The following is a 24502-nucleotide window of genomic DNA, read 5'->3' as shown; positions in this document are numbered from 1 at the left end:
CACAGAATGCTCCACAGTCCTTTTACACTGGTTCAGAATCACAAGAGACTCAAAAGGGGGAGATTTAACCCTAGGGGAATACTCCCAGATCAGAGTGATACACGGCTGCTTCAGTGGTAGAGCTGTTAGGGGATTTCTTGACTTGGTGTTTTTTCATCAGAAAAATTGCTGTCTCTATGAAAATCTGACTAAAGATACATTTGAGAGATACAGAGAAAGCACATGAGTGCACATACATACGTGAACTTTGCAAAGTCTCTTCATTTGGCCAAATCAGAGTAAGCTTTCACCAGAGCACTGAAAGGATGTTTCAGTGAAGGGAGAACTACTTGTGAGTCAGAATTCAACTTTATTATTACTACTACTATTTGTACTGCAATAGTGCCTAACAGCCCCAGTCAAAGACCAGGACCCCGTTATACCAGGTACTGTGCAAACACAGAACAAAAACACAGTCCCTGCCCAATTTACTACCAATCTGAAATCAATAAGTATAAAGAAGTACGAAAATACTCAGACTAGGAGCCTGCTCCTGCTCCAGCTGAAATAAATAGTGAAATTCCCATTAATGGCATACGGAGCAAGGCTGACTCCAGCCAACAGTGCAGCCGGACACGGGCAATACTTAAAATTGCTCCAGTCCCATCACTGTTCCAATTGTGGTGACTTGCAACATTTTCTTATGAATGGAAAATGTTTCAATTAGGTAGCTAACAGCCTTTTAAGCAGTATTTCAAGTTTTACAGACTCCTATAAAATATGTTATAGACAGAGCTGGAATTTATTCACATGACCGACTACCCAACATGCCAATGAACTGGTCTATAATAGATTACTTTAAAAGAATAAAAGAAAGTTTGCTGACAAATTAGATATTTGTAAGTTCAAGGAAATACTGCTAAATACTTACTAAATAGGATGGTTTTATGATTGAAAATCTTGCTCCAAATCCCATCTTCTGTGTTGTCTTTCACTCCAAATTCATAAGGCGTGTTGGGCTTCAGATTCTCCACTATTGTCTCCGTAGTTGGACAAAGCTGAAAACCCCAATTCTTGCTTTTATCCTTTTCCCTGTAGCGAACTGTATAAAATCTGTTCAACAGAAATGAAAGAACAATTCTTCACAAAGAGGAAACCAATTCAAATGAATATTTTCTTAAAATAACGTTTTCCACTCTTTCGTATAGCTATATAATTTGGGATCAGAGGTTTTCCTTGTGGGTTTCTAGAGAAAGTGGTATGAAATTTCTTGAAAATCCGGCAAGATTTTCTATACAAAAAGCCAGTTCTCTTGTTTTTCTAGCCCCTTTGAGTCACCAAAGCAGCACAAAGATGCTGGGAAAGCCACTGTATCTCCCAAGCTGGGGTAGAGCCAGCTTGGGCACTTTCTATGTAAACACCCTCCTGACCCTGCAACTCCCAGCAGAGGGGGTGCATTGGGAGTAGGAGTGAGTGTAGCTAGAGTGTTAATGTGCGTAACTATTCTCCTCTTTTGGACAAGCCCCTTTGTTGCTATAGCCAGCAGGCTTACTGTATACAGCCCCTGTGGTGCTCTCTAAAGTATGCCAGAACGAGGTGCGCTACTGGCCCCTGGAATCAGGGAGGCACGAGCAACTCCTCACAATCCCTCTCCCCCCACAAGAAGATCCTGAGTGCAGCAGAGAATCTGGCCCTATGTATTTTTAAGAAAGATAAAGTATAGTAAATAAATAATAATTTAGGCTTACATATCTTTCATCCAAGGATCTCAGAGAGCTTGAATGTAAAGTTCAATATTATTGCACACACTTTACAAAAGGGGAAACTGAGGCATTACCTTCTGCAGTCTACAATTTAGTATGCAGGGAGGAAGGTAGGAGGAAGTTTGAAATTAAAAACATATTCCAGTAGGATTTGCCAGATTCCCCCCCTACCCAATCCACCATCCCGAAAAATGGTGACTGATGTTAATGAGTATGAGTCACCGTGATATAAACTATCAAAAATGTGGAACAAAACTCACATGGCCTGCCATAGCTTCTCATATTTAATATACACACTACATTACTGCCAAGGTTTGTGGGGGAATGCAAAGATATTTGGCAGCATTTTAACTGAAGTACTGCTGAAACTTGTTAGACATACCATAAATAAATAAGTTTAATTTCCTCATCTGTCTAACATTTTCATCAACAGAAAAGGCATACGTTCTGTCCAGTGGTATTTTTCTTCACTTAAAGAAAGACTTCAGAAGGAACTTAAGGACATATTAAAAATATTTTCCCTACATGACAAAGAATCACTCAGAAATCACTAAAAAAAAAGACAGACAGATCTGATTTTTTATTTAATTAAGGAGGCTTGATCCATAAATTGTGTATGAAGAAAGGTGGAGGGAGATCACAGGAAGAAAGGAGCCTTAGGAAAACAATACAAATTGCTCTTTAATCTACTGCAAAAGTCTAAAGTAATTATATCCTGGTTAACTTTATTTCATAGGCCTAACATAACACAGCCAAGGCATGAACCCACCCATGCCAATTTTACAGCAGAGTGGTTGTAGCTGGGATTGTTGTAAAACAGGGGTCGGCAACCTCTCAGAAGTGGTGTACCGAGTCTTCATTTATTCACTCTAATTTAAGGTTTCGCGTGCCAGTAATATATTTTAATGTTTTTAGAAGGTCTCTTTCTATAAGTCTATAATATATAACTAAACTACTATTGTATGTAAAGTAAATAAGGTTTTTAAAATGTTAGAGAAACTTCATTTAAAATTAAAATGCAGAGCCCCTCGGAACAGTGGCCAGGAGCCTGGCAGCGTGAGTGCCACTGAAAATCAGCTTGCATGCCGCCTTCAGCACACGTGCCATAGGTTGCCTACCCCTGTTGTAAAAGGTGACTGCTGAACCCAGTGAATGTTCTATTTCATTACTAAAATACACCCAAAGGCAAGTTGTAGTTCACAGTTTTGTGAAGTTTCCTTCACAACTTTAAGGAGCTGGGTTGACTTTTTCTGTGTGTTTATCCTGCACACTTAATATTTTTTCAATAGATTTAAATGGGCTTGGGAATTTAGGTCTTCTGATGGCATGTCATATTACAAACCCTTGCAAACTGCCAGCTAGTTTCCTGTCTACAGCAGTGCTTCTCAAAGCCGGTCCACCACTTGTTCAGGGAAAGCCCCTAGTGGTCCGGGCCAGTTTGTTTACCTGCCGCGTCCACAGGTTCGGCTGATCGCAGCTCCCACTGGCTGCGGTTTGCTGCTCCAGGCCAATGGGGGCTGCAGGAAGGGCAGCCAGCACATCCCTCGGCCCGCGCCGCTTCCCACAGCCCCATTTGGCCTGGAGCAGCGAACCGCGGCCAGTGGGAGCTGCAATCGGCCGAACCCTGCAGATGTGGCAGGTAAACGAACCGGCCCAGACTGCCAAGGGTTTTCCCTAAACAAGCGGCGACCCGACTTTGAGAAGCACTGGTCTACAGGATGGCAAATTGTGGGCGGGATTCATGATAGGGGTGAGAGTTAGATACAGTTCACTGACAAGTTTAGCAACTAAAATGTATTCCTATTTGTTGTACAAACAAGATCATGACTGCTTGTGGTTATTAGATACCTTGACACTTTTTGTTAGACAAGAGGGGAAATCCCAGATCCTCATCAAATTCAAATTCTTAAATTCTCCTAAATTTCTCTTGCACTCTCATCTGGATACAGTATTATTCATGTCCACCCTGAAGAGGGATGGACGTACCTAACCGGATTGGTGCTAGGTCACAATGCCTGCAGTGTGGAGCTAGGTCCAGCCTCATGGGACGAGACATGCAGCTGTGGGGTGAGTGCTGGATGGGCTCGGTCTCCAAACCACTTTCAAGATTTCACAGAAATAATTTAAAGCCATGCTTTCTGTGACCATCATATTAAAATCGTAGCCTTAGCTATAACACTTCATACTGGGCTGTTGAGACATTTAATTTATGTTTGCACAGCACTTTGAAATCCCTGAATGAAAAACAGTAAGGATAAAGTAAAATTGTTTATGTATTTTCAAATTTTAGAAAGACCTAGTGATATTTATTTTCTATTCCCTGCAACTCATTTGCTGTCTTTTACTCCCACCATAGTTTATAGATCAAATGCTATTTTCATCTTTAGAACATTTAAAACACTAGTAGCTATCTATGGTACTCATATGATCCCCATCACCACAGTATCTAATACCTCATAATTTTTAACATAGGGTGACCAGATAGCAAGTGTGAAAAATCAGAACGGGGGTAGGGGGATAATAGGAGCCTATATAAGAAAAAGCCCCAAATATCGGGACTGTCCCTAAAAAATAGGGACATCTGGTCACCCTATCCTCGCAACACCTCTGTGAAGTAGGGAAGTGCTACTATCCTCATTTAACAGATGGGCCATAGGGAGACTAAGTGACTTGCCCAAGGTCACACAGGAAGGCAGTAGAAGAACAGGGAATTGAACCCAGTCTTATGGTAGCACTCAGGGGTGGCTCCAGGCCCCAGCATGCCAAGCGCGTGCTTGGGGCGGCATGCCGTGGGGGGCGCTCTGCCGGTCGCTAGGAGGGTGGCAGGCGGCTCTGGTGGACCTCCGCAGGCGTGCCTGCGGAGGGTCCGCTGGTCCCACGTCCCACAGGCACATCTGCAGGAGGTCCACCGGAGCCGTGGGACTGGCGACCAGCAGAGCACCCCCCGCGGTGTGCCGCCCTGCTTGGGGCGGCGAAATGGCTAGAGCCGCCCCTGGTAGCATTCCAACCATTGGACCATCCTTTCTTCCTTTAACGGTACAGACAGAACACACAGCAAGTTAACTCACCAGAGGGAAGGAGACTCCTAATGGGTACACTGACTTGATTGCCCCACACACATTTTGGCCCAATGTGTTTAAAAGTAAAGGGAGGGGAGTCACTGCCAGAGAGGGTTGGAATAACTGTCCGTCACCAGTCCCTAGTGTTTCTGACTTAAGAAATTGGTTGACAAAGAAGGCCACCACTGCCATCTGCTGTTCTTGTGGCCTGGGGGCTTCCTTTTCACATATGCTGTTCACGAAATCAGCCATCGGAACTGGAGAGAGAGTAGCAGACCGATTAATAGGGTGGTTTCAAAGGAACTACCAGGCACAATCCTTGCTCCCTTGCAGCAGCAGAAACTTTCTTATAATGGGGGAAAGAATTTCTCACTTTTCTCCATCTCTGTTGGTCCTATGCCCTTCACCCAGGAACCCTTGCTGCTTCAATTATCCCCTAACCCCAACAGGATAGAGATGGCAGCCCCAGTATCAAAGATTTAATTAAAAAGAACAGGAGTACTTGTGGCACCTTAGAGACTAACAAATTTATTTCAGCATGAGCTTTCGTGAGCTACAGCTCATTGTCATTTTCATTTCTTTCCTTCATCTTTTTACCCCTCCCTCAACAATTTTTAGCTAAAATCAGGCAATCAGCAACCACAATTAAAAGGCATGTGTGCAATAAAATTAGACTTGTATGAATTTCCTTGTGCCACTGATATTCACACATGCATAGAGAAAACCTACAGCTTTTGCACTGGAATTTCCAACAGAAGTTAACAACCCAGATTGTGTCTTTTTGGAAAGATATGGGGAGACCACACTGCAGATCCACATGCTTAATTTGTAACGAAATTAAGTGGGGCTCAAGCAATTAGGTGCCAAGGCTCAAACAATTTTTTAAAATTCATAACTTAAACGGCAAGCCCAGAGGTGCCAGAGCTATCAGCTGCCAAGCCTAGAGGTGCTGGGGCTTAGTCCTGGTAAGCCCTGGCACAAATTAAGCACTGGGTCCAGAGAGATTGATAAGATGAGGGGGTGTCCACAGGAAAGTGTGCGTGGAGTGCACATACACCTGTGCAGCCACACAGATGAAGCATTGCTCCCTATACACAGCCCCAACACCCCACGTTATTCCTACCCCTTAAGCAGGAACAATGGGCCAAAGAGTAGGTAATACAGAAGAGAAGTATTGTCGCAGTCAGTTGACAGCTTGATGATGCACAGACCTCACCAGGAAAACGAGCAGGGTAAAGAAAAAAACAACCTAAGAGCAAGCAGCAGCATGTTAGCCAGGTACATAGTCTCCAAGGCCAAAAAGGATCACTGTAATCATCTAATCCGACCTCCACTATAACACAAGCCACAGAACTTCCCCAAAATAACTCCTTTTGAACTAGAACGTATCTTTGGACAAAACACCCAATCTTGATTTAATAACTGAGGTTACTCAAAGTGGGCTTCCTATACATAGGTGATTAAAAATCCAGGAAGTGATCATTCTTGAAATTCCCATCAGCAGGGTTATATTCTGCCCTGGGAAATATGCACACAACACCCACTGAAAGAGAAAAAGAAAGAAAAAAAAAGAGAGCAAAAACCACCTCTTCATTCAAAGAAAATTTCTTGGGCCTGATTATCCTCTGCCTTGCAAACTGTGGAGTCATCTACACCTGTGAAAAGAGAGTGTAAAACATTTCCATTGTGATTAAAAGGCATTTTACATGTCTTTAGTACTCAATGAACACAGAATGTGAATGACTCCACAAGATGCAAAGCACTGGAGACTGAGGCCTCTATTATGTAATACTTAGCTTAGTCCCAGTCTTTATATACCTAATACATAAAATGACTGAGTAGCCAGCATTTCAAAAGAGTGCATGCTATACATCCAAGTGGCCTGAAATATGTTCCTTTTATCTAGAGACCCGCTTTTGCTTCTGCCAATACAAGCTTTGCAACTGTTTTGGGAAGCTGGAGTAGGCCCTTCATTCTGAGACATGCATACAAACCATTTTGATTCAGCCAGAAAGGCATTGTCTTTCCAATGCACCAATAGTCAATGAGTTCACTGCCATGTGCCCAATTAGAGAGACAAGATGGGTCAGGTAATTTATTGCATCAACTTCTGTTGGTGAGAGAAACAAGCTTTTGAACTTACACTGACCTCTTCTTCAGGTCTGGGCCATAAATTAGTGTAATATTAAACAAATGGAGGTCATTTCAGTGCCATTAAACTTCTGTTCAAAGAAACTTAGTCACATTTTGAAAACACACCACTGAATTATATCACATTTGTGCCTGATTTTTCTTAAACTAGCTGTTATTACATGCAATACCTACAATTTATATAACAAAGAGATTAGAGAAATTATTTTACTCTACTTTTATCTGACAAGGGTATGCATATAGTCTGTTCACTGTTTCCCCTGTATACTCGATCAGTTACAGTAGACAGTTTTCTCTGACAGCGTTAGAGCCACGTGGTCTATATATGAGAGACAAAAACTATCAAAACAGTTCCCAATGTAACTCCCTATTTTCACATGGCCATAATATTCTAAAACATTCACCTTTTTGGCTAAAATTTTTAGCAAAATGACTTCAATTGTTTATAGTGTGAGTACGGCAAATAACACATTTTCCCCTGCTTAAACAAATGCTCAACATATTTTCCTCCAAAGCAACAACATAAAAGTAGCTGGACATTGAAACTTCAAACTCAGTGTGTTAATAGTCTCTATTGAGGAACTCTGCTGAGTATGACAATACAACAGTGGACTGAGTATCTTCAGTAGAAAATTAGAAAATTAAGTTGTTAGCTTCGCACTTAAAAACATTGTTAGATATTCACAGCTGGATGTGTTCAGCTATTTGGATTTAAGAAGTTTTATAAGCCCTGCTAGTAATGCTAGCAGAACCATTATGCTCCATGAGGCAACAAAATGCCCTGGATCTTTTTTCACTTCTCCCTCCCACCCTTCTTTAAATATCTACAGGAGGAAATTAAATGAGAGGAAAAAATCTCTTGCAGATGCAACATTAAGATAATTAATAGCACAAACAAAAATTTAGGAAATGCAAATTTCTCAGAGTGTTTTATTCAGCCTTGGTGCATATAATACTTTCTATTCTATATTTCTGATCAAAGATCCAACTGTGTCTGTTGGGGACAGGTCTGTGCTGGGCATGGTGTGGAGCTGATCTGACATGCTAGGGGATGTTCAGGAAGTGTTGCACCACAGTAGAGACTCTCTCATGGACCTCCAGGGAGAGTAAATATATTGCTCACACAACGTGCTCCCCCTCCTTGAACAGCCAGCTCCACCACCGCCCATCCACAGCCTGAAATCTTGATGATGGTTTGTGTCTCCAGGAGCACTAGACAGGAGCTGGGCCTTGCACTGCCCTGTCTACAAAGACTAGATGTGCTTAGCACTTGCATGGGGAACACAAAAGGAAGGGAGAGGAAGACAGGTTTGACCTCCCCTTCTACTTCACAGAGTGCCCTCTTGTGTACCATAAAAATAGGGGATGTGACATGTGGCTGAGTTAACACTACTGGTGGAACCTTAACATTAGCACTTCCTGACTTTGGGTAATGTTTAACTGTGTAACCATAAAACTGCGTTAGCAGTTGTTTGCATTTAAGACATTAAATTAATACTATTGTCTACATACATCCCCACAGTTTTAAGGCGGTGACCAAAATTTTTTAATCACTTCGGGTAGATTACAGCCTTAGAGCTTGACCCTGCAAAGAGCTGACTGCCACCTAAATGATGTTGAGCATCTTTGATCACTTCTCTGGGCATTGAGGGCACTGACAGCCTTGCAGGAGGCATTCAGCACCCTGATGGAGCAAGCCCTTAATCTGGTAAATTGTGAAAAGCGTTGGAGGAATATACAGTAATATGAAAGCAATACTAAGAACGGTCACAGATAAAGCTCCTGTCAATATGGATACAGTTTACAAACATTCATTTTGTGACGTTGCACTCTACAAGATGTTATGAAAATATGCGTGTGGGGAGGAAGAGAGGCAGCCCTCTGGGAAAGCGTCTGTTAATTTCACTAGGAGAAAGTGAAATTGAGAAGAGCCTTCCAGGCAGACACAGCCAGGGAGCCATTGTTTGGATTTTTTTTGACAGAATATTGAATTTTTTTCAGTAAAATTTAGATTTTCTTGTGGAAAATTTCAGTTTAGAAAAAAGGTAATTTTTAGTTGGAAAATCATTTCAATGAACAGTTCCCCCAAAGCTCTACTTCTAAATGCTTTTTTCTTATAGAGGTTATTGGTTTTACTAGCCCTGCACCTGAGCAATGTCTGTGAATCACCTTTATCTCTATCGCAATTGTTCTATATGAATGCGACATCTTAACACTTAGTTTTAACATTGTATAGCTGTGAGATCTTAAACCTTGTAAGTTATCACATAGGACAGCAATTTTAGTTTGCTTACTGTAGAGTATACTATACTATATACAGTTGAATTTGAGCTCTGCTTGGAACTATAGAAACATATATTGTGTATTAAATCTTCTTCTTCGGCTATCCCTCAGTGCAAGGATGATGTCTGCCAAAGGGATTCATTTGTGGGTTTTTAAGTGGCTGAGGAGCCCAATTCATGCCCTGCAGATTTTCCCACAGAAGTGACAGGTGTCATTTGGAGGAGACATAGTTGTTGGATAGACTGTTGTGCCATTTCTTTCCTCCTTTGTCACTTCTCTGTCTCATGAGCACATCTGTTCTCCTCAAAGTGAGCTGTTGCTTGGCGTAGTGTCACTGTGTCCTGTTCTGTGCCAAGTCCTTCTAGTTTGTTGGGTTGATGCCTCCCAATATGTCTTTGAAGCATTTCTGCTGCCCTTCCTGAAACCTTCTTCCCTGATTTAACTGAGAGAAGAGTATTGATTTGTGGAGTACGAAGAGTAGTTTGTACAGGTGAGAGTTAGTTTTCCTTAGTTTTCCCAATGTTGAGAGAGAGACCCAGGCTGTGATAGGTATCTGCAAAAAGATTTAGGATACTTTGCAGGTCTGCCTCTGTGTGTGTGTGTGTGCAATGATGACGCAGTCATCTGCATACTGAAGATCAGTAATGCCAATTCTTGTGATCTTAGATTTTTTTTGGAGATGTCAGAGATTGAGGAGAGGTTTCAGAGTGGTAGCCGTGTTAGTCTGTATCAGCAAAAACAACGAGGAGTCTTTGTGGCACCTTAGAGACTAACAAATTTATTTGGGCAAAAGGTTTCATAAAGCTTATGCCCAAATAAATTTGTTAGAAATTGAGGAGTATTGTTCATACGATACTCAACCCCGATCCCATCAGGAAGGTGGTCATGGCTGAGAATCAGGATCACGGCATGGTAAATGGAGAAGAGTGGAGTTCCTCGGCAAGGGAGAGAAAGCAGTATAGTAGGATCCGGTCAACGATCTTCCCTGCAATGGAGAGGAGGGAAATACTTCTGTAGTTCCCGCCCAAAGGTTTGTCCCCTTTCTTGAATATTGTAACAATGTTGGCATTCTTAAAGTCAGGTGAAATTTCTTCGTAGGTCCAGATTTTGTCGAGGAGTTGGCAAAGTTTGTGCTGGAGAACTGTTCCACCAGCTTTTAAAAACCTCATCTGAGAAGCTGTCTGGGCCAGGTGCCTTGTGATTTTTTTGTCTGGGTGATGGCATAATGGACTTCCTCAGGAGATGGGGGATCAGTAAGGTGTTCAAGTGCTGAGTGTTGTGGAATAGACTTGATGGTGTCTTCAGAGACTGTGGATTCGCAGTTTACTAGGTTCTCAAAGTGCTCCTTCCAGTGTTGTTTAATGGCTGCACTGTCCTTGAGGAGGGTGGAGCCTTCCTGGGAACGTAAGAGGGTTGGACCTTTGGATCTTGGCCAATATACAGCTTTGGTTGCTTGAAAGAAGCTTCTCATGTCATCCTGGTCTACGAAACCTGGAATCTCAGAGGCCTTCTCTTGCCTCCATTTATTTTTGAGGTCATGCAGACTCCTTTGGTCTTCAACACTGAGCAGGTGATAAGTCTTGTGTTTTCATTGGTTAGAGGAATCATTTTGCTAGTTACAGAATGCCGTTCTTTTCTGTTGAATTAATGCTAGGATTTCCTCATTGTTTTCGTCAAACCAGTCTTGGTGCTGATGAGTGGAATACCCTTTAGTTTCAGCACATGCACTGTGAATGGCATTTTTAAGTTGATCCCAGTGCTCTCGAATGTTAATGATGTTATCAGGCAAGTTAGAGAGTTTCTTAGATAGGTGTTGCTGGAACGTCCCACAGCTGGCTTGGTCTTGAAGTGCTTTGATGTTGTACTGCTTTTGCTCAGACTTTGGGTATCTGCAGTGTGGTGGAGTGAGCAGCAGGTACATGATTGATCTTACTAACTGATGGTCTGTTCAACAGTGATCTGTGCCTCTCATGGCACATGTTATATGGACACTGACGTAATCCTGGGCTATGACTATAATATGGTCAAGGAGGTGCCAGTGTTTGGACCGAGGATGTTTCCAGGTGGTCTTAAATTTGTTACTCTGCCTAAAGATGGTATTTGCGATGAGCAGGTCAGGCTCCACACATCTGTTGAGAAGAAGAATACCAGTGGGGTTTACATTTCCCACCCCTTCTTTGCCTAGTGTGCCACTTCAGAGTTGGAAATCCCATCTGACTCTGGCATTGAAATCTCCCAGGAGGAGTTTGTCTGCCTTAGGTGTGGGTGTGAGGACTGCATCGAAAGCTCTATAAAACTGCTCCTTGCTGTCTTCCTCATCATCAAGTGTTGAGGCATATGCACTGATGACTGTGGCATATTGGTTGTTGCTGAGCTTGAGCCGAAGAGTCATGAGATGCTTGTTGATCTCCATGGGAAATTCCAAAAGCTAACTGGCAATCTTATTTTTGATGGCAAAGCCAATCCCGTGAACGTGTCTCTCTTCGGGTGGCTTTCCTTTCCAAAAGAAGGTGTAGCCACCTCCATCCTCTTTTCATTGGCCCGGCAGGTCTCATTAAGAGCTGCAATGTCAATGTTGAGTCTGCCAATTCTCTGGTAATTATGGCAGTTCTTCTTTCTGGGCATTCACTGTGTTGAGAGTCCATAAGGGTGCGGACATTCCAGGTGGCGAAAGTCTTATTGCCTTATATCTCTTGTTTCGGCCACAGAGTTGACAGATCCCAGTGGATGTGGCCATCCAGTCGGAAGAGTGAGAGACAGACTATATTTGGGCACCTTTTCTAGCCCCTCCCCCCAATTTGGGATAAGCAGAGGGGATCCTAAAAAGTCCTGCTAAAACATAGCTGTTGCTGCCGAAATGCACTTCTGTGTCATTTAAGCAGAAGATGACTGTCACATGGCTGCCACCTGCATGCAGATTTGTGACTAAAGACTCCCAGAAATCACTGCTCCTGTCTTCACTGCCACACATCCATCGCCACAGGGCTTTGTGAGGGTGTGAGCCCTTTTGCAGATGCCTGCACATGAAGTCTTTTAATGTGGGAAAACTGGTGCTCATGCGATGACTACACAAGACTTGACAGGAGGAAAACCTGGCCTCCCCCTTGCTGCAGCCCTCATCCGCCTTCAGAGCTGCAAGTACTAAAAGGTCCTCTATATGCACCTGATCCACTGTTGGGGTCTTGTGAAGTTTGGACTGCGGTTAGTCAGGAGTCTAACCTCAGACCCATTCACCAAGGGGGATCTTACCAGGAATATGAAATAGCCAGACAATGAAGCTCTGAGGGTCCCACACAAGCCTCTCCACCATGACAAGGTTGCAGTCCATCAGAGAGGACTGTGTATTAAGGTCATGTGGAGAGCACTGTTAATCACTAGTAGAAATAATGCACCACTAGATCCATTAAAGCCAAAAAAAAGGCTAATGTCAGGCAGTATGCTGTTTTTAGTCTTTTTAAATTTACTGTTCTATAAACATCTGGTTTGAAAACTGAAGCAGAAATCTGTTTCTTTGCATTTTATGTATACAAATTCCATTTTACAGGGCTATTTGTAAATGTGCAATGCATTTGTTTTTATAAGGTAGCTCAAGATTGCTTATTTGCTGCCATTTATTATAGATTTGTGGCGGGGAGAGAGAAAGAAACTAAACATATATCAGTCAGTGTCCTTTTAAGTGCAATACTTTGTTAAAAATGGGGGACAAGGTAAATGGAACCTGTGACTCTGACACAGGCTTCAGCTAAGTAGTTAAATAACTCTTACAAGTACCTGGTCTTTGGGAGACATTTGGGGTATGTCTACACTTCAATATAATCCCAGAGTTAGCGGGACTTGAGTCAGCTGACCCTGGGTTAATGAACCAAGGGCTTAAGTATCTACACTGATTGTTAACCCTACGTTAAGAATTTTCTAATCTGGGCTCAAACCTGGGGGTCTTGTGTCCACACTACAGCACAGCCCTAAGTCAAACCAACCATATCCCAGACTCCATAGACTCCTCTTTAAATGTGGTTGCTTTAGCCCTCTGACACTGGTGCACTGTGGGAAAACTTGACCGTCCACCCTGTATGTTAAAGGAAGTTTGAGCACCCCGCTAACACATCCTGTCGGGCAGTATTTTGATCTGTGCCCTCCCAGCTACTGGAGCCAGTAACATGGAGGAGGTGACTTTTGGAAAACTGCTCTTGCTTGCGCTTTCACTCCTGTGTCAGGAAATCAGCAGAGCATCCGTGAGACACTGGTGGAGTCTTGGGTGGTATTTTCTGAACCACCAAAGGCACCAGACAGAGCTTATGATGGAGGAGGAGGTGGCAGCAGCAGAGGCGGAGGAGTACCCACGTATGGCAAACTTTAACTGGCTGATACTGCTCATGACACTCAAAACAGTCACTAATGCCCCCTACGTAGGTCGGCACTTCAGGAGCAGGGCCACAAACACAGACTGGTCAGACCACATCATCATGCAGACCTGGGATAACCAGCAGCGGGTCCAAAGCCTTTGCATGAAGAAATGTGCATTTCTGGAGTTTTGTGAACAGCTTGCCCCGACCCTCCTGTGTAAAGAGACATGCATCACTCTTGTCAGTCCAGAAGTGGGTTGCTATAATCCTCTGGAAGCTGGCTATCCCAGACTGCTACATGTCTGTTGCCAACCAGTTTGGTGTTGACAAGTCAACTGGGGTAAAGTGGTGGCAGAGGTTTCTGAGGCAATCAGGTGTGTGGTTTATCCCAGGGTCATAGGCATAAAAGATATTCCTGAAGTAACTGCTGGCTTTGAGTGTATGGGGTTTCCAAACTGCGATGGAGCCATTGACAGGACTCATGTGTTCACAGTTTGCCATCCTAAAGGAGCACATGTCAACTTAAATCACAAAGGATACTACTCCATTGTTATTTAGTCCTTGTGGACCACAGGGGTTGATTTATGAATGTCAAATGGGCTGCACTGGAAACATTCACGATGCCTGTTTTTTTCACCAGTCAGGAATCTGTGTTCGTGGGCAGGCTGGGACACTACTCCCACCAAATGACATTGTCATAAATGGAGTTACTGTCACCACCGTTATCCTGAGTTATGTCGCATACCCCTCTTGCCTTCACTTATGAAATCATACCCTGCTTTCAGAGGCCCGTGCAAAAGACTGTTTAATTACACTCTCAGCAGGTGTACAATGGTTGCTGAATGTGCTTTTGGCAGATTGAAGGCCCGTTGGAGGGGTGTCTACAGACCCATTTGGATGCCAGTGTCATATCAGTGCTGTCTTCATTACTGTGGCTTGCTGTGCTCTTCACAATCTTTGGAAAAAATAACCCCAACTATACATACAATATGATGAGGGATAATTTAGCTACAACAAATCAGGAAAAAGATCTTGGAGTCATCGTGGATAGTTCTCTGAAGATGTCCACGCAGTGTGCAGAGGTGGCCAAAAAGCAAACAGGATGTTAGGAATCATAAAAAAGGGGATAGAGAATAAGGAGAATATATTATTGCCCTTATCTAAATCGATGGTACGCCCACATCTTGAATACTGTGTACAGATGTGGTCTCCTCATCTCAAAAAAGATATTCTGGCACTAGAAAAGGTTCAGAGAAGGGCAACTAAAATGATTAGGGGTTTGGAACGGGTCCCATATGAGGAGAGATTAAAGAGGCTAGGACTTTTCAGCTTGAAAAAGAGGAGACTAAGGGGGGATATGATAGAGGTGTATAAAATCATGAGTGATGTGGAGAAAGTAGATAAGGAAAAGTTATTTACTTATTCCCATAATACAAGAACTAGGGGTCACCAAATGAAATTAATAGGCAGCAGGTTTAAAACAAATAAAAGGAAGTTCTCCTTCATACAGCGCACGGTCAACTTGTACAACTCCTTATCTGAGGAGGTTGTGAAGGCTAGGACTATAACAATGTTTGAAAGAGAACTGGATACATTCATGGAGGTTAAATCCATTAATGGCTATTAGCCAGGATGGGGTAAGGAATGGTGTCCCTAGCCTCTGTTTGTCAGAGGATGGAGATGGATGGCAGGAGAGAGATCACTTGATCATTACCTGTTAGGTTCACTCCCTCTGGGGCACCTGGCATTGGCCACTGTCAGTAGACAGGCTATTGGGCTAGATGGACCTTTGGTCTGACCCAGTATGGCCGTTCTTATGTTCTTACATTCTAAGCCAGAGGTGAGCCATTTCTCCCTAATGGACCTATGACAGCAAGGGGCCATTGAATCGGTACCCTCAGCCAAAAAATGCACCTACCACAGCTGGAAACGGATGCACCCTGGCAACAGAAATCAGGGATGCTTTGTGCTCACTCATTATGGATTGGCATAGCCCAAAAGAAGGGGGGAATAGTACCTTTATGAATGTACTTGTAGAGGGTGGGGATGGGGCTCACTGATTGGGGAGGAGGGGGGTCCAGTGCATAGTGAGGGGTGGAGGCCTGATTGCAATGTGCTTATGGATGACATGACCACTTATGAAATGGGGGGCGGGGGATGATTCACAGTATGGATTCATATAAGGAAGCGATTGAAGTATGGATAGATGTACTTAACTGTACAGAGGAATAGTGTTTGCTTACTAATTCTTAATTGTCCCTGATCATGTTTACCTTTATTTTTTTAAATACACATTGTATGATGAGATGCAGTGATCACAATAAACTTTCTTGATAACATAAAAAAAAGTTTTATAAACATATATTAGCAGTGGTGCAAGTAGAATTCATTTCTTACTGGTACGCAGCACTTATAGGAGGGATGCAAAGGGGGGCACCAGCTAAAGGGGGGGGACGTGACCTCACGCATGACTCCTCCCACCCTGCCCCCAGCCCAGGCCATCCATGCTTTCCCAGTCCCCTCCTCATGATCCATCCCACATTAGCTGGGGTGGCGGCTCTGTCTTCCTCCTCCTGCACTGGAGACTTCTGAATGCAGGCCTCTCCAGAACCACAGTGGCTAAAGACCCCACGCCAGCAGTTCCTCCGGCATGGCTGTACCACCCCCAACCCCGCTCCCCACCCCCACAGCTCTGTCCTCCGTCCGGGCTTCTGTACAGACCCCAGACAGGAGACACAGGCACACAGCTGTGTGGAAGGGCTTGTGCCGGCGGCCCCACGTTCTGCTCCTCTTTCTAATATGGAGTACTGGCTATAAATATCTTACTGGTATGGTGTACTGTACCGCCCTACTTGCACCACTGTATATTAGAAAAGTACAACATTCCCCCCCGCCAGGCACGCCAGCCGCCATTACCACACCAAAAACAACAACAGAACCTTTCAGGGGGAAAAAACAACAAAAAAATGCATGAACAAGTGCAAACAAGTCAGCCATGTGCAAGACAGAAACTCACTACCATGGTATGTTCTCTGTTCTCCTTTCCCGGTTTGCTGCACACTTGGCAAGGGGGGAGGGTAGTCGAGACATCCACAGAGGAGGGAGGAAATACAGAGGATTACATGGAGTTAAGTTGCCCTGGCTAGCTACTCATGCGACCTGATTACATGGGCCACAGAGCCATGGAGTTTTCTAAGCTGTTTCCGGACTGAATCCCAGGGTACCACACAGGGGACACAGGCCGTGGTGTGTGCAATACAGCAGGGCTTGGTACTCTTGTGACCATTAGTGATATCAGCTCTCAAACAATTCTCTCTGTTGAACTCTGTCCTCCTCCCTTAGCTGCCATTCCTGTTCCAGGAAATGCAAAGCAAGTGCCTGCTCTCATGCTGAAACCCTGTCCTCAAACTGCACAGCCAGCTTCTGCCTTTCCTCTTGCCTCTAGCCACAAGTCCATCTTTGGTGGTGGATTTGCTTGTTGACTTTGTCCAGAACTTCAACCATAAGTTCATCACAAAAACACTTCCTCTTGTGTTACTATAGAAATTCTCCAGTCTCTACTTTGTTTTGCTGATCTTTACTCTGAATAAGCAAAAGTCACTCCACCCTGATATGGACCCTGAGCATGCTCAGTCGAAAACTCAGGATTTCTAAAATGGTGCCCAGGCAAAGAGCCAAAAGTGTGTGTGTGTGTGTGTGTGTGTGTGTGTGTGTGTGTGTGTGTGTGTGTGTGTGTGTGTGTGTGTGTGTGTGAGAGAGAGAGAGAGAGAGAGAGAGAGGAGAATCACATTTCTGAGGTAAAGGACAACAGTGAGCATGTGCAAGACTGGTGGCTAGTGAGCATGTGGGTGACAGAGAGGTCAGTTAACGGAGCAGCTAGCTGGAGATAGCCCACTCACACCAGTCAGAACTGGCTTTGAAGGTCAGAGTTGTTAATCAGAACTCTGAAGTAATGGTTGATACTGGGCATTTGTGAGGTAATTGCTTCTAAGAATAGAATTAGGGACCGTATAGTCTCGTTCATTAGCCCGTTCATTTATAAGCCGACCCCCCAAGATGGTTAGGTAAAAATAGCAAAAACTGTATGACCCTTTCATAAGCCAACCCTATATTTTAGGGGTTGGCAAACTTTAGCTCCTAGCCCGTCAGGGTGAGCCGCTGGTGGGTCAGGATGTTTTGTTACCTGGAGCGTCTGCAGGCCTGGAGCCCCTCAGCTCTCTGTGGCTGCGGTTCACCGTTCCCAGACAATGGGCGCTGCCAGCTCCCTGTGGCCATAGTTTGCCGTTCCCAGGCAATGGGAGCTGCGGGACCGCTTCCGCAGCTCCTAGTGGCTGGGAATGGCGAACCACGGCCACAGGGAGCTGAGGGGCTCCATGCCTGCAGACGCTCCAGGTAAACAAAATGACAATGTATTAGATATTCAGTTCAATGATTCCATAGAGTTTAAAATCACCACATTTTGGTGTAGACCCATTTCTAAGCCAACCCCTGCTCTTTGATGCATCACTTTTTTTCCAAAAATATTCAGCTTATGAACGAGTATATATGGTATATTAGGAAAGAGCCACAATGCAGCATAAAAGGCCAACTGCTAGCAGGAAGTTTCACAGTTGAAGTTCGAGTCAGAGAGAGAGGTGGTGGTTGGGATTCAGTCAGGAGCAGATGAAGGAATGGGAAACGAGTGAGGAAAGCCAAAGGAAAGCTGCTGGAAAGAAGTCAGAAAAGTTGCTGCAGAGAGAGAGAGAGAGAGAGAGAGAGAGAGAGAAGAAAACCAGAACAAAACAAAGCTGGCTGACCAGGAGCTGAACAGCGATTAAAGAAAAATAATAAAGAATTTATAAAGTAGCAACAGTGATTTTAAACTGATACCAATGAATTTATAAAGTAAGCTTGCCAATTTTTAATATAGTTTTTAGTGTAGTATAGTTCAAGCTTACACATATTAAATATGTGTATGCTTGAAGTGTGTGTCTGTTTTAATTGTATCTTATGTAAAACTTAAATGCAAATTTAAGATCTGCTGTCAGTAAATTGTTACAAACTGGCCACTTGTAACTAATCGCTTTGCTTGGAATCATTTGAACTATATGCCATTGTAGTTTGAATGTTCTTTAGCTACCAATAAAGGATTTGTGTCTGGAATTTTGCATTTTGTTTAAGGTTTTAAAATACACTGTATTAGGGATTATTAGTGACATTAATAAAATATTTTGTTTTGGAAAAGAATACTGCCTGTGTCAATTACTTTATTAGTTTATTGGAAGGTTATATCTGTGTTCTTTAATGTTTCCTTAACAACCCTGGAAAGTTATATCTCCACAAGAATAGACTAGGGAGGAGAATAGGCAGGGTATTATAGCAGAATCCCAAAATCAATTTTTCAGGGTAACACTTAGAATGGTCCATGAAAGTATGTTGGGCAGGCTGTGGAGATACTACAGCCAGTACTAACTGAGGGGTTGGACAAGGACAAGACACTGAGGGTTACTGTCTCACATACCTCAGTATATGAGCACAGAAAAAATCCTCATGGAATTTCAAGGACATAAAATGCTACTTTTCCAAATTAAACATCACTAAGTTGTTAGACGGATGCTTCAGACCAGAGATGCTCTCTGGACGCAGCCTGGTAAATCACAATAAAAGAAATGGAGGACATGAAACTGCTCTTGTAGTGCCCAACTGGCAAAGGGAGATGTTATCCAAACTGCCAGGGGGAAATCTGCAACCGAAGTATGAATGGAATGGGCTGGGCAGCTCCCAAGGTGGCCATGGAAAATATGCCCTTCCCCAAAATTTGAGTACCTATTTGGAGTTCCTGCTTCAGGAAAAGTTTGCATCTATCAGCACCCAGGATTGGGTCAGAATTCATCAGAAAATCATCAGGATGCTGCATTAGTTTCCATATGGCTTAGCCAGTTATGACTGCACGCCAAAGCACAGAGTTCCATAGGCATCCCCCATACATCCCTGGCACATTTCTGGAAATTTTCAAACCCCAGTTGAATCTGGCACAAATGATTGTGTCACCTATGGACACATAGGCTACCTTTACCTGAAATGGACCACATTTCCACCTCTCCCTGCACTCACCCAGTTCACTGTTTTCAAGCAGCTCATTACACCGCTGAGTAGTTACAGATCGGCATACTTCCAGGTATTGCAATGTAAGGTTATTATTTTTAAGAAGCAGAAATACCCTAATGGGTACTTCCAGGAAAAAAATCACTTTCAAGGAGTTTTTACTGCTTGCACTTCCCGGTTGCCATTTTAAACTCCCTGTGGTGGAAGGTGGGGAGGGGTGAGGAGCCACACCACTGGGACACAATCCACCATTAGCAGATCCATGCTGCTAGCTGGGGCTTCTAATAACTGTTGCATTGCTTCATAGAATGGAAATTCCTCCCATTCATATATTAACAAACATAATGGAGCCAGAAACTTACCAGGCTCTACGGCAGCTTCTGTCCCATCTGTGTCTGCTGCAGACACCGCAGCAGGCTGTTCCTTTGGGTGGGTGGGTGGGTGGGGGAGCAGCACACAGCTCCTCAGTTTGGCTGCAGGATGTGCTGTTGCTGGCTCCCACCAGTCCCCAACCTGTATTCTGGGGCCAGCAGGGCACCATCCTGGCTGACAGGGTCATCATGCACCACCACTGGATCCAGGCTGCGAGCAGAGCCCAGCACCTGGTTAAATTCCTCATAAAACGGACATGATGTCGGCAAGTTGCCTGAGGTGCAGTTCTGGTCCCTTGTTTTCCTGTATTCAATCTTGAAATGCTTAATCTGCTCCCTACACTGGTCACCAGTCCAGTATATTTGCAATGCTGCCAACTTCTTTGCTATTTGCTGATATGTGCGGCTGTTCCTGCTACTCTTACCAAAATCCACTGTTTTGCTGACCTCACACCACAAATTTTCCAAAATCTGGTTGTGTTCCTGTGACCGTGAAGCAGAACACTTTGCAAAAGACTGCTTTTTGTCAGTATCCATTGCAAACACAGAAGGCTCTCTGATGGTGTCTTTGCACCTTGGTGGTCAGAAGATAATGGAAGGATTAAATGCTGACTCACCAAGTTGCTGCACTACACCAATGGGAGTTGCTTCTGTTTCCCCTGGAGTCAATTGAAGATTCTTGGGATAGAGAAGACAAAGGAAGTTGGCCCATGTGATTGAGAGATACTTTTAGAGGACTCCCAGGATCTAAATTTGTGGGGGGGACCTGCACCTGCAAAGCAATAGGGTTCTAACCTTGGGTCCTGGCTTGACTTCGGCTCAGACCCTCCAACCCTACAGGGTCCTTGGATCTTAGGTCCAACCCAGAGTCTGAGCTTGGGTTTCCATTGCCGCGTAGACATATCCATGGTGACTTGAGAAATGGATGCGTTACAAGTGAGTTTATTGCACCATAGGATGGAAAAAATACAGGCAGTCCTTGATTTTACGACGTTCGACTTATGACAAATAGCACTTATGACGTTACTGAATTGACACCCTGATTTGACTTACAAAGTTGGTTTCAGCTTTATGACACTCGGTCCTGCAATGGAGTGGATTGTAGTTCTGAGTTACAACGTTTCAACTTACGACACAATTTTCAGGAACCAATTGTGTCGTAACTCCAAGGACTGCCTGTAGATGTAAATATGCTTTGACTCCAGTAAATGGTGAGCAGATAGAAATAACTGACTAACTCTAAAACCTAGCAGAGGACTGCTAGGAAGCATGAATTTTAATGTCTGGGTCTAGGAGGATCCAAGAAAAATACCGTCAGTCACTGTGAGAAAGTAAGTGCGTGGACTGAAGGGTGCAGGGAACCATGTGTCATGCTTTTCCTAGTTGCTTGTAACTACAACCTCTTTCTCTCCTTCCAGTTGCAGAGTTTGTGCTACGGCTATGGTTGCTGCCCAGGCATATAGCAAGGGTATAATCCTTGGTCAAAAAGGTGTCACAAAATTAAAACATGGAAGAAAGGCTTAGAATCTTTTGTTAAATCAGTCAGTATTAGAGGTCACTAACAATGCGAAAGGATTTGCTCCTCTCCTGGAATTAAAAAGGCAACATTAAACCACAGGGAGGAGCCATCCTTTTTTTTTTTCAAGCTGTGGGCAGAGTTGCATGAAGTTGGGCTAAATAAGTATAATTCTAATAATTCTTAGCTTCTATGTATACTGCAATATAAATAAAATTCAAAAGATTAAATACAGGAAACAAAAAAAGTATAATTACAAAATTGCCACTGCTTGCATCCGAAGAAGTGGGTATTCACCCACGAAAGCTCATGCTGCAAAACGTCTGTTAGTCTATAAGGTGCCACAGGATTCTTTGTTGCTTTTACAGATCCAGACTAACACGGCTACCCCTCTGATACAAAAGGATTGATTTGTTCTTTCTTCTGTCAGCGCTTCAGTGAAGACTAATTTTTCTCACTTAACCGGTTTTACAGTACCATATTTCCATTGACTTCAGTTACTCCGGATTTATACCAGTGTAACTGAGATAAGACTCAGGTACTGTGGCTCTACAACATAAACGACTTGCAGTGAAATCACAAGATCAGCACTTTGGCATGTAAACATCTGCCTAAATCAGAACTTTAGGCAAGAAAGTGCTTGCTAATTGCTGATTTACACATACAGAAGAGAACCTTTGCTTCAGTGATGTCATGCTATTGGCAAAATCAGGGCTGGCTCTAGGCACCAGTGTTCCAAGAATGCGCTTGCGGCAGCACTTTTCAAGAGGTGGCACTTGCACTCCGGCCTTTTTTTTTTATTTTTCTTGCTTTGGCAGCCGGCGGCACACCGGCTTTTTTTGGGGGGGGCAAAAAACCTGGAGCTGGCCCTGGGCAGAATTTGGTCAGCCACTTACCTTCACGCCGTTTTCTTTTAAATGTTAATAAAACATTGCATTATTTTCACTTAACCTGCTTTTTTGGTGTATTACCTGTCACTAGTACAGCTACTCATTGCAGTCCAGTCATGCTGTGGATTGACTAGGATGCCCCAGGACAGGTAAACAGAGGTCGGGGTCAAAGTGCCAATCACCAGCTGGAGAGGCTTTTGAGTCTTGGTCTTACCTGTATAAGAAACATACAGACAATTCTACTTACACTTAGATTTTCTCTATTTGGGGGGGAGATATTTGTGGCTGGTTAAGAGAATGAAAGAATTATGATTTAATCTCTCCTCTAAATTCAAAGGGAAGGTATAATGCAAGTGAATTCAATCCCGACTTGAAGGGATCACCTCCCCACCCCGCACACATCCTTCTCTTTAAATATGAGAAGGAATATTCAATTTCAAAGTGAATATTTCTCCCTATATCCCTAGCAAGGATCATCAGTAATAATGAGTTATGTGCAGTAATGATTTCATGTTGACTGCAGTACTTTTCACCAGGTCTGAAATAAAACGAAACCTTACAAACTTATTTCACTTAAGATTGTTGACAAATTTTGAGTGGTGCCTCTGTCTGGTGAGGTCTGTCCCTCACCAATCAAGCAATTTAACTCCTCATCTCTTACACAATACTTGAAATTTAGTTTTACTCTGAACACAGTGGTGCAATCATCCCTCTAGATCAGAAGTTCCCAAACTGTGGGGCGTGCATGCCCTTCTGGGGGGGGCACAATGTGGTTATCAGGGTGATGTGGGGCTGCAGCCAGCCAGGTGTCCAGGCCTGCCCAGAGTAGCTGCAAAAAAAAAGCATGCAGGGAGTCCCGGGTGGTCAGGGAGAGGTGAGGGAGTGCGGCCCGGCTCCAGCCCAGCAGCAGCTCCTCTCCTCCTTGACTGCTGGGGGCTACCTGTGTGCTGTCCCCGCTGCTGCCTGCTCTAGCCCAGACACCTGGCCAGTCGGTGCCCATGTATTTTAAAAACTCTGGAGCCTGCAGGAGTGAGAGGTTCTGGCCGGGGAGGAGGGGAGGGAAGGCAAGGAACTCTAGTCTGCTTCACTCTGTACCCCCATGGGCTCCTCAGGGAATTGAGCCAGACATGGTTCTGCTGCTGCTGCCCTGGATAGCAGCTGCCTGCTCTGCTCCCCTCAGTGAATCACTTTCTGCCCTGGATAGGAGGTGGCGGGGACTGTTATGCGACTTCCATGGAGAAGAAGGATACAATAAAACAAAGATGAAGAACTTTTAAATAAAGTTTTAAAAGCTAATGCCTGAGGCTAGTGCAATGATCTAGAGGGTAGTGATCTGCATTGCCTGGCAAAAATCTTGGTTCAGTTCTCTGTTCATGCCTCTTGATCCTTAAATTGGAAGTGCTATTCAGCCATTGGTAGGAGTTCCTCACCTCTTTATCAATGATACCTCCAAAGGGTTAAGAAGTGGTTTTGTGCTCTAAGGGGATTTCCCAGTAAGTCCACAAGGAAGCAAGATTTGCTTTTCCAAGCAGTCTGCAGGTAGTTGGAAAACCCTGTAGTATGTGTGTTTTTACACTACATTGATTAGGAGCATATTCACAGAAAAAAAGTGGGATTTTTTTTCCCATTTAGATGAAGTGTGCTGTGATGTAATGTACCACATTTAAAAAAGAAAGGCAAAACTCCAAACATTTGCCTGATGTGTAGGCTAGATTCCCCAGTCTCCCTGTATTCTTATAGGGTTTTTTGGGGGGGTTGTTTTCATAGTTCATTTATTTGTCAAACTTTTTGGCATATATTCTCTTTACAGTGAAATCACTTTCTAAATTTGCTTTCTGGGGAACCAAGGGTGACATGAACATGGAAATACAAGAAGAGAAAAGTCCGTTTTTCATCTGTAACTGTTGTGGGTTTAGATTAGATATAGATATAGATTAGATAGATGTATTATATACTAAAGAGAAACCTTGCTATATGTTGAAACAGACATTATCATTAATAGAAAAGCAATTTTAGATCATTCTTGGAGGTTTCTAACTTTGAAACTCAAACTCTGAACCTTC

At 43.6% G+C, this 24502-nt stretch overlaps 1 protein-coding gene across 32 annotated transcripts in view; it reads right to left on the bottom strand.

Annotated features, from left to right (window-relative positions):
• The window catches only part of LOC120403210 (ABI family member 3 binding protein), a 315866-nt gene that overhangs the window by 196197 nt on the left and 95167 nt on the right, over positions 1-24502 (bottom strand). For all 32 annotated transcript variants that reach the window (XM_039534071.1, XM_039534129.1, XM_039534193.1 and 29 more), the window contains exons 4-5: positions 22521-22653; positions 911-1092 (exon numbers count right to left, since the gene is read on the bottom strand). In XM_039534071.1, the coding sequence (XP_039390005.1) occupies positions 911-1092; positions 22521-22653 (315 nt within the window). The remainder of the gene's footprint in view (positions 1-910; positions 1093-22520; positions 22654-24502) is intronic.

Source organism: Mauremys reevesii, linkage group 1 (assembly GCF_016161935.1).
Source record: "Mauremys reevesii isolate NIE-2019 linkage group 1, ASM1616193v1, whole genome shotgun sequence".
Taxonomy (NCBI): domain Eukaryota; kingdom Metazoa; phylum Chordata; order Testudines; family Geoemydidae; genus Mauremys; species Mauremys reevesii.
This window is presented reverse-complemented; position numbering and strand designations above follow the sequence as displayed.